Source organism: Odontomachus brunneus, unplaced genomic scaffold (genome assembly GCF_010583005.1).
Source record: "Odontomachus brunneus isolate Ranch 3 - 2012 unplaced genomic scaffold, Obru_v1 Obru_scaffold_053, whole genome shotgun sequence".
NCBI classification, from domain to species: domain Eukaryota; kingdom Metazoa; phylum Arthropoda; class Insecta; order Hymenoptera; family Formicidae; genus Odontomachus; species Odontomachus brunneus.
The window spans coordinates 1,855,714-1,866,743 of record NW_022639503.1 but is presented as its reverse complement, the minus strand read 5'-3'; the positions used below and the strand labels follow the sequence as shown (position 1 = coordinate 1,866,743).

Here is an 11,030-nt window from a genome sequence, read left to right as displayed (position 1 = left end):
TATTATTAATTATTCGTATAAACCCTCTTTCCATAACAATCTATATATTCCCGTTTTTGTAACAGTTACAGCTCTAAAAATGAATAGCGGTATACGGGAACTATATTTAGCCGATAACGGGCTTGACTTATACGACGCTATACAACTTGGATCTCTCTTAAGGATGAACAATCATTTACAACTGCTCGATATCAGGTATATGTCATTTAATAATTACAAAGTAGTGAGTAAATTTCAAAGTGTTTTCCTTGTATTTTTTTATTTATTCCTTGTATTTTCGATTTATTCTGATTTCTACGTAATCTTAAGTTAATTTAGAAAACTGGAATGAAAATTGCGATAGATTAAATTAGATGCGTAATCGTACTGATTTTTGTGCGTAGATTGTACGTTGCGTTAATGTTTGTCTCATATTTGCGTGAGGCATGCATTGTTTAAACGAATAACGAATTAGAACAGATTTTTTCTTGAAAATGTTTTTTCCTTAGTAATAATAACGTCCAGGACGACGGTGTACGGGATATATTGGAGGGCCTGATTAATCAAGTGAATGAGGACAAAACTGGCAAGGGACTTAGTATCTTGATACTTTGGAATAATCGTCTAACCAAAAAATCGTCACCTTACTTTTCAAGAATTATAGTATGTATTACGAATATTTTACAATCCACTTTGTTTTCATGGAACCTACGATATCACATAGCCATTCTTCTGATTTATATAAATTTGCAAATCGTTCCAGCGATAATCTTCTTGTTAATAGATTTTATTCCAATGATATTAAACATTTTCGTAATCGTTTTATTAATTTTTTTTGTCATATATTTTTGTTGCACATGTATATTCGTGCCATTATTAGTAGATATATTAGATTAACAGGTTGAAAAAGAAAAAGGATAATTTAAAATTTAATACACAAAAACATTGCGTGCGTGTGAAAGAAAATCTCGAGCTATCTTAAGTCTGCAACGATTAAAAAAGAGAATACAAGTAAAGAAATAAAAGAAATGCTATTTGTAGCGTAACGCGTTTGCTGCTCTATCACGTCCACAATAATTGTGTTCAGGCATTATCGAAAACATTGGAGACTCTGAATATTGGTCAAAACATGCTGACGGACGAGGTATTGAGCATCGTTCACGAATCGCTGAAGAATAACCGTGTCCTGCTGCAATTGGGCATGCAATCAACGGAACTCACGTGCGACGGAATAGTCACGCTCGCTGAAATAATGGAGACGAATCAGGTTTTGCAGGTGAGCTTTTGCTTTTTCTACAATGTATTCTCATCGGTATTCTGTATTGATATCCTTCGCTCGCAGAGGATAGATTTACGGGACAACAGCATACAGATGCGTGGGATACAAGCTCTGGTAAATGTGATGAAAAGGAACAAGAGCATTACGCAGATCGATCTGGATGATAAACCACGGATAAGAATAGTGAGTCCCACGCGTCTTTTAATTAGAGAAATATTCATAGTCTAATATTACATTTAAAATCATTTAAAATTCATCTTAAGGTGAATTATGCAGCTAATAAAACGGATCTTGACCCTTCTAGTGCACACTGGATCATTTTAATCTGATTTTTTTTCTAGTGGAATAACTTTAAATCACTTAGTGGTTTTTGAGCGTAATATATTGTAGTTTGAAAGGCCTACTCTCGCGAAGTACTATACCAGCTCTGATTCGAACTTGCTTATATGTGTGGCGGTCAGGGCAATCGGGCGTCGAGCGAAAAATATCTAACTTCGTACCCTAGAATAAACATAGTATTTGAAGAAAACAAAAAATCCAAAATAGCAGTTTTAAAGCTTATAACTACAAAATTCTGAAGGAATTCTTTTCCTTAATATTAAAAAGCAAAAATTTCATTAATTTTAAATAAAAAGGTACTTTTCTTCAGCCATGATCAACTTCGATCATAATTTTCACATGTCGCATTAAGTTTTTCCTCAAAATTTACAATATTCCATGAAAATATTACTCTTTGACCCATATTCTGAATCCTCTTATCTATAAAAATGCCTCTAAAAGAGCCACTTGTTTGGCTGAGAAGCTATATTTAAGACACTTTTATAGATAAAAAAGGATTCAGAATATGGGCCTTTAGCTTTAAGAAGTGTTTTTTTCATAAAATTTTTCGAGATATATAATTGGAAACATTACATTGAGTCAATTTGACTTGGAAATTTACAAAGATATGCGCTCGAAGAGTTAAGTATCTGAAGATAAAATTATAGCGATCTTAAATATATAAGATTGTATTTAAAAAACCGCCTATTCTACTAGAAATCTACATAATGAGAGTGCCACCTAACCGACTCATTTTTGTCCGAACAAAAGGATGGCCCATTGCACCAGTATACAGAGCTGATCACGGAGATACGCAGCTGTTGCAGTCAGAACAAGGAGTGCCGCTTGCTGGAAGCATCCACCGAGGATGCTGAGAGCCCGCAGCACCCGAGCCGGCTGCTGAACGCGAGCTCCCGTAAGATCTCGCTTACCTGTCAGACACTGCCATGTCCATCACGACCGGCGGCGTCGTTGGTCGCCGCCGATGAAACAGCGGCACGCAGTATGCTGGAGCCGAAGCGCACCAGCGGAGGTCGCCTGCGTTCCCCGGCTCCCAGTCCTATTCCCTCCCCCGTGGCCAGTCCGATTCCCAGCCCGTCCCGTAATCGCTTCGTCGTGTGTCGGGTACCAGAGGCGTCGCTGCGCTCTACCGACTCCTCGGCGTCCTCCTCACCGGTCACCCCACCGTCGCTCGGTTCCTCTCCCACATGTTTATTCACCGGCGGGAGCTCCGGACCGTCGCGGTTTCGCGTGTCGGTAGTCGAGTCGGTGAGTGCCGGTCACTCGTCGCCCAGGTCAGTCATCACCTCTCCCAGCGGCAACGTCACGATCGGCTTTAACTTTAAGGTGTCGGGCGACTCCGGCGATGCCGGCAGCGCGACCAAAAGTGGCGTGGCGACGCAGAACGTCGATAACAACGCGACCGTGTCGGGTATGCTTAATAACGTAGTCTCGGTGGTGAGAGAGACGTCCTCGTCTTGTGAGAGCGTTGCCAAGATTGAGGACCATCGCGATATAAAGAAGACCGATATAGCGGTCGAATCGCACGAACGCGACGTTGAAACGCGATCCAAAACGGACAAGAATGTTGTCGTGCCGTGCGAACATAGACCCGACGATGGGGTGATAAAGATTCAAGAAGAAGCGCGATTAACGCGGGATGAAGTTGAGATGGAGTCCAGAAGAAGCGAAGATGTCGCTGCGACACGCGAAGATTCTCACAACGAGACGGCGAGTCGGGGCAACGTTGGAATGGATCTCAAAAGCGTCACGACAGTCTGCGGGGATACCGAGACTACCGGAGACTGTCGTGCCGTGTATACGAGTACAAAAGAGCTACAGGTACCTGCATATCCGAGCGAAGATACTGCTTCGGCTAGGATTAGCGTAGACGAGGATAGTAGAGCCTTGAGTAGCGCGACAAAAACGTCCCTGGATGATACCGCGACGGAATCGCTCGCGAAGCCGGCTTCGGAAGTGTTCTCCGGCGAGGTTTCGGAATCTTCCATGAATATGAGTTTGGGGACGATTCGCACGACCAACTCGCAACCGCAGGAACGGGCGAGCACGTCGGTGCAAAAACACAAATCCAGTTTGGAGAAGCTCCTGTCATTGTTTCAAAATCCCAGCAGCCTCTTCTCAGACTCGTCGAGCGCTGCTGTGGACACGAGAACCTCCCTGCAGGAGAATATGAGTGGTGTGATGGCGTTGGGCGACAAATTGCAGCAGTACCTGAAAGAAGGCCGAGCCAAAGTTAGTACAGATAGCTCGTCGTGGTCCTCGGAGCACGGGTCTCCGTCGCGGAATAGATCGATAAGATTAAATGTATCGCAGCTGCAGAGCTTGACCGGCATATTCACGTCTTTTAAGCTCGATCCTCACGCGAGTCTCGTCGAGCACAGCGCGAGGTTTTTCGGTCAAGCGAAGAATCAGGCCGCGAATGTTAATGAGAGGGATCCGCAGAGAGCGGCGGAAGTCGAGGTCGTGGGAAACGACGAGAAGAATTTTATTAGTCAGAAGAAAGGTCAGGTTGTCAAAAATGACGAGAGAAATTTCGTCGCGCAAGAGAATAATCCAATTATGAGAAACGACGAGGAAAATTGTGCCTGTTGTGAGCAAAATCTGCGAACGATCAATAACGAGAAAGATTTTATAGATAATATGGAGAAGAATCAGGTTGCGAAGGAAGACGAGGAGAAGGAGGACTTGTTTAGTCGGGACGAGAATCGAGTTACGAGAAACGATGAAAGCAATTCGGTTGATAAGGAGAAGAATCAGATTACGAGGAATGCCGAGAGTAATTTATTCGATCAGGAACAGAATCAGATTACGAGAGACAACAGGGAAGATTTATTTGGTCAGAGGAAGAGTCAAGTTGCACGGGACGATGAGCAGAAGTCACTCGATCGAATTACGAGAAACGACAAGGAGAATGTGGTAAATCGGGAGAAGAACCAAGTCTCAAATGACGAGAATAATTTATTCGAGCAGTTGAAAGATCAGGTTTCACGGAGCAACGAGAAGGATTCGAAAGAGCCGGAGGAAACACAGGTTGTTGGCAACATGAAAGAAGACTTCCAAGAGCAAGATAAGGATCAGGTTATTACGAACAATGAAGACGAGCGCGAAGAAGTGACTCCGAGCAACAGTGAGGAACTGGAAGTTCGGGAAAGGGACGAGGTTGTAAGCAGCGATGGCCAAGATTTCGCAGATCCGCCAGACGGTCGAGTGATCGTTGAAGAGAACTCGTGCAGCGTGTGTGAATTACAACGGATCGCAGCACCTGATGACCGATCGTTACCTGAAAGTGTGCAATCAAAGGAAGATGTTGCCGATAAGGATCTAGTATTAAAAAGCGGGTGCGTCGCGACGTCAAACGCGACGACATCGTCGTCGCCGACGTCGTCATCGTCATCATCATCGTCATCATCATCGTCATCGTTATCGTTATCGTCGCCGGCGTCGACGAACAAATTCACCGCGTGCGTAGCTGTAAAGTTAACGGACATACCTGAATACTCTGTTTTAGAATTAAGTCAGGCCGACGACATGGTGCGTGACGATGCGAAGTGTTCCGCACGTAGGGACGACGGCGTCGAGGATGACGAGCAGGATCCGAAGTGCGCAGAGCGTAACGACGCCGTGGAGCGTTTGGCACGAGTGGATTCTCGGCAAGTTGTAGAACACGACGGAGGCGAGGTTTTCGGGAGTAACAGCGTGAAGTGCTTAGGAAGTGGCGACGACGTCACGGCTGGAGGAACGTGCGCCGCGACGGAGACGAGGACATGTGATACAACCACGACGGACAGTATTAATCAGACTAGTGATAGTAGTTTTCCGATTTGTAACATAGCGCGCGATAGGAAAGTTGTAGATAGTTTAAGTGTCGCGGGTGCGCCGACGACGAGCGCCGCGGCGAATGACGTCGACGGGATGACGTCTGCACCGGGAGACGACGGCGGGACACCGTCGATATCTTCGAGGGACGCCGACGTGGGAGATTTCGACTTAAATGACCAAGTTACCAGTGACACGCGTCGCGTCGCCGGCGAAAATCACCGATGCGATTTCACGAGAGGAGAAGAGGAGAAAAAAGAGCAGCAGGAACAACAGCAGGATTCCGCGGAGGTTCTCGACGACGTTTGCCGCGGTTCCGCTCATTGTAGTAGTACAAGTGTAAATATTAAGCTAGAGTCGTGCGAATCGACAACCACGACGACGATGACGAGTCCCGTCGCGGTGAGCCGAGACGCGTCAGAGAGGCTCCTCGAGCGACAGTCGTCCATGCCAAATAACGTTGACGTACATCGAAGTATCCTTAAGGACGCGGCCGAGGCGGAGGATCCATCGGAGGACGCCGAGAGACAACGGAACGATCCAACGATTCTCGTTACGCCGTACGAGGAGACGTGCGCGAACCTGGACAAGTCGGACGCGGACGAGCTGATATTCTGTATCACCGACATCTCTACAGACGGCACGTCCGTGGAGGATGAGCTGTCGCCGAGTGTGCCGTCCAGATGTTCGCCGAACGACGTCTCCAAGGTGACCGACTCGTACTTCGAGTTGCCAATGACCACAACGTCATCGACGGCGACCACGCTGCTGATCGGGCATCCCGAAGACGTGCACAGGAACAGCCAGGACTCGGGTATTGATGAGGCCGCCATGACGATCGATGACTCCGTCGCGGGAGACGCTCACCCGCTGCCGCCGACGCGCGGCAGTCTCCAGGAGAGTGTGGATTCCGGGATCGAGTCAGAATGCTCGTTAATATGCATCAGGGTGGAGTCCGCTGCTGAGCGGGGGCTAGGGGTTGTCGTGACTTCCAAGAGATCGCCGCGGGAGGACGGCGGTGTGGGCGACGACGAGGACGACGACGACGACGACGACGGCGGTGACGATAGCGGCGGTGGCGGCGTTGGCGGCAGCGACGACGGGGATGTCAACTTCGGCAAGTTTGCGTCGGATTTCCTCCCAAAGGAAGTGCGACTAGTAGATAACGATAGCGTGAGCGGCATTGCCTGCTCGTACCTCAGCAGCATCAAGTGCGCGGTCGTCAGCACGGCGCGGCCCGTCGCCGAGATGGCGAGTAGTGGCGCGCTAGAAGTTGTGGTCGCCGACGAAGGCGTCGCCCGTCCGTCGGCAGCGCCGGTGATCGCACACTCGCCCGCAACCGTGCACGGCACCAGGTGAGTACACTGTGCGACTGGGTGCCTCTTCTTCTTCTTCTTCGTCTTCGTCAGCTTGGGGACTTCCTGCAAAATATCCTAGAATGCGACTCCGGTTCGCTGTAGCGTCGGCTATCTCGAGCGTGAAGTCTTTCGTGTCTTTCCCCGAGACGAGCCCGGCTGTCAGGGTCCAGAATTGCTCGACCACATGAAAGAAATAAAGAAAGAAATTAAAGAAGAAAATACGTAACGAATGTTTCACGTTACGTAGAATAAGTATATGTGCGTCTGACAAGGATGTCGTGCATTCTAGGAGTTAATGTGACACGTGCGGCTGATGAGAGGATGTTTTTTTTCGTTGCCACGACGCCCTGTACTGTACGTGGTGTTGTTTCGCTTTTGCTTTGAGTTCAACTTACTTAGCAATCGGTGTCGCCTTTGCTATTGTCGCTATCGCTGGGAACGGGCGGTTTCGAAGAAGAAAGCGTGTAAAGAGCTTGTGCTTTGCTTATTATGCGAAATTATGACGATAATGAGGTATAATCGCCGTACGTGGCAAGCGGTGCAAACTGTCTCGCCAGTCTCGAGCAAAAGATACTCGAATCGTTCAAACGTCTGCAAGAAAATTCCTGCAGAGCTTTCAACGTAGCGATTGCTTTGCGTTCTGTTGCCAGTCTCTTTGTGTACGTCTCTTCCTTGTTGTATTTAACTTGGACCTCTCCTCTTTTCGATGAGCACAGTAATGTCTCTCTGTCTTATTAATGAACTATGTCCTCTCGTCTTCACGCTTGAACTCGTAACTAAATTCACCTTGGGCGAGGTAACATCTCCATGTTCTTTCCATGTTCATTAACACTTTCTGTGATAAAACGCTCGGACATGTTTCAACACTTCAAAGGAAGTTGGCTGTAGTTAGAGTTCTACGATATAAGTGATTAAATTATTAGATTCGTGCAACAGGTTTGTCCTGTTTGTGAAAGTCAAATAGAAAATAAAATTATTCAATAATAATTTTTACGAATTTAGAAATATTGGAATAATTTTTATACGAATAAAATGATCAACATTGACTCGGTATTCTCTTCGACATTTAACGAGAACTTTCTATTTTCTTTTTGATCTTCAAACTTATGAGAATTTAATAGAAAAACAAATCTTTCGCACAAATCTAATACAATTCGGTTTTCTTTGCTGTATTGCTTATTATTTAATTATTTTAATTCAATTGTAACTGTACATGCTCTCTGAAGATTTCGTATAGCTTTGTAGGAAATGTTAAATGCGCAGTTCATTCGCGTGTATGAATATTGGTTTCTGGAACAAGGACGATATATTTCTTTTTTGCAGCCCGAAATAATGCAGCGGAGGCGCAAAAGAAGAATAAGGGCAACAGAGGTAATGAGATCGACAACGCGATCGAGTACGATGACGAGGATGACGAAATCGATGAATTCGAAGAAGTCATGAAGCAGCTCGAGCCAAAGTACCGGCGCTATGCCAACTGGCGGATCTAAATGCTGTTTGAAACTGTCTATCGTTATTTTTGGTGGTCGTCGGTACAAAATGGATGCATGTTTGGCTCCAAGGACCGTTGATTCCATAAACACTTAACATTCTACGTCCCTTTATAGCTGTAGATTCGTGATTCCATGGGTCTTTGGTGCTCTAAATTCTTTGTCGCGTGGACTCACTAGCACACGACGATTTTTAATTTTTTATTTTTATAAATTTTGTCTTTCTCGTGTAATTTATTTTCAACGACACTAGATGTATAAATATCTTCGATGTTTGACTTTTAATAGAAGTTTGATATAACAGATTTATCTTTTGATTCATCTTTGAAATAAATGTCTAAAGTACTATTCTCTCTTTCGTTCGCACAAGTCTTTCACATCACGAATCTCCGATTTTATATATCCGCTTTCAGAGATTTAGAATCCAAAGATTCTCTGGTACATCACGAGCTTAGGACTATGATATTGCTGCGGATTTACACATATTGCTGCGAATTTTATTGATACGATAATATCCGATACGATCTACGCGGATTTCCAGATTTTTATTATATAGACCTTTCGTTTGATAGGATTTTGGATCTGTAGAGCCCTGTTTTTCACGGATCCATATTCCATAGACCCTTGGAGCCGCTGCACACCATGTTAGGGAACAGCAGCGCGAATTGTTGACGACCCCGTGCTAGACGAGGTATATATGTGTAAAAAAAAAGCGAGCGTTGTAAACTTAATTTTTAACTGTAATAGGTGTCAATAGTGTCTTACGTATTTTAGATAGTTTGTTGGCCATTTTTTATTTCGTGGGGGGAAAGAAAGGGGAGCAAACGTCGGAAAGCAGGGAAAGATTATTGAGAGTGTATAGTAGACGATCGATTCTAGTCTCGAAGACAGTCGATCTGTCGGAAAAATTGTAAACTTAACGTGCTGCCACTGTCTCTCGCCGCGTGTTGCAACACGCTGGCGGTGATCAATGTGCAACGCCAGTGCTTCTTAAACTTACAAATCACGGAAGACCAAAGGGTAAAATCTTTTCTTTTTCGTATAAAGCATCCGCGAAAAGGTGTTCTCTGGAGAAAAGAACAGCAGGCAACAAAAGTTATAAAAAAGTTCGAATGTCATTGCAATAATTAAGGAGCAAACGCTTGAAAGTTAAACTGAAAAAGAAGAGTGGTAATCGTTTGAGTGCTGACGTATCGATAGATAGTTCATAGAGATATCAAAAATAGGTAGTTTTCTCACTAAAAAACTATCCATACCATAAATCAAAGAATCCGTAACTGAAAGGGCATCTGGGCTGACACCCTGTATGTAAAAGATAGATAGCATAAAGTTTTACAGTTAACGTTATGAAACATTACGGAAGGTTCGCTGATTAAAAATCAAAATGAGAAAATTGGCAGGGCCAATTCTGATCGCTTGTGATCACTCACATCGATTTTGCTCTGCATTTGACTTGAATCGGATGAACCCTGGCTCTGTGGGCTTTTCCATTGCTCTGATTTTTACAGTAAACTTTTTACGGTTAAATCTTATTTTTGTTGGCTGAATAACAGCAAGATAGACGAGGTGTTGTAACAGAGGATGAATATTCGTCACAATTATCTTTACTAACATAGAGTTTTTAGTTATATCTCCAGAACACCACACACACACACACCACACACACACACACACACCACCACCACCACCACCACTACCACACTTTGTGGAAGACAGTTTAAGGAACACTGACCTAAAGAACGTGGCGATTACCTTAAACAAAATACCTTTAACGAATTAATACTTAAATGTACATCACTGTTAATTGCAACTGAGAAAAACTTCCTGAATGCCTTTCATATACAGTATGTTGTAGAAAATGTGAGAATCAGTAATAGGTTACTGTTGAATGAACTTGAAGAAGAGAAGTGTTTTTTTTTATTAAATATATATGAAGATGAAATTCAGTGTAATATCGTGCTGGCACTTGATATTGAAGATTAAAGTATGCAGCTAGTCAAGTTTTAAGAGGATAAATAAATACGAAAACGTTACTTTGTTAATTAGTATTGTAAACTTTACTTTAACGAAATTTTAATTTGGAAGACATAATTGTCAAATGAATAATTGGCACTGGAATGTCACTTGAAAAGGAACAAGCAAGGTTTAAGTTTTTGTTAAATATTGAGCTTCTAAGTTTAATAGTAGATAACGTTCCTATCACTGGTTATCATATTCTTCGAGATATTCTGTATATTTACGTATATTTGTGGGTACACGTGTGTGCCCACGTGTATGTGTGTATGCGTGTATAGAACGTGTGTATTGAATGTACGGAGAACGCGATCGAAAAATACTCGCGATTACTAAGTGATCGTGTTTTACATCACAGACAATAAGTTTCGAAGACGACTCGAATCTGTGCTTCGTGAAAGATACTGCATGATACGAGACATAATAACATAATAACATAATATATAATGCAATGAAACTTAATTTCTAGCTTTGATTTTATAGTAGCAAAGGCGAAATTCTTATTACTTATATGTACATGCATATATTTTAATATACACCAGGCAGATCTTTTTTTATATATATATTTTTATGTAAGTGAAATATTTTGTACCTCTCTTAGGATTAAGCTTTTTGTTAGAGAATTAATTTTTATCGCGTTTTATTTATTGACACGCAGAGTTTTTAAATATTGCGGCAATTTCTGTCAAGTAATAGCGTTCTGTGAAACAAACATATATATATATATATATATATATATATATATATATATATATA

The 11,030-nt window shown here is 43.4% G+C and overlaps 1 protein-coding gene across 3 annotated transcripts in view; it reads left to right on the top strand.

Moving 5' to 3' along the window:
* LOC116845571 (serine-rich adhesin for platelets) overlaps nucleotides 1-8,247 on the top strand; it is an 11,658-nt gene extending 3,411 nt beyond the window's left edge. For all 3 annotated transcript variants that reach the window (XM_032818373.1, XM_032818374.1, XM_032818375.1), the window contains 6 exons: nucleotides 66-195; nucleotides 489-642; nucleotides 1,067-1,255; nucleotides 1,322-1,441; nucleotides 2,348-6,768; nucleotides 8,095-8,247. In XM_032818373.1, coding sequence (XP_032674264.1) covers nucleotides 66-195; nucleotides 489-642; nucleotides 1,067-1,255; nucleotides 1,322-1,441; nucleotides 2,348-6,768; nucleotides 8,095-8,104 — 5,024 coding nt within the window. In that variant the 3' untranslated portion in view covers nucleotides 8,105-8,247. The remainder of the gene's footprint in view (nucleotides 1-65; nucleotides 196-488; nucleotides 643-1,066; nucleotides 1,256-1,321; nucleotides 1,442-2,347; nucleotides 6,769-8,094) is intronic.
* Nucleotides 8,248-11,030: the final 2,783 nt, after the last annotated feature.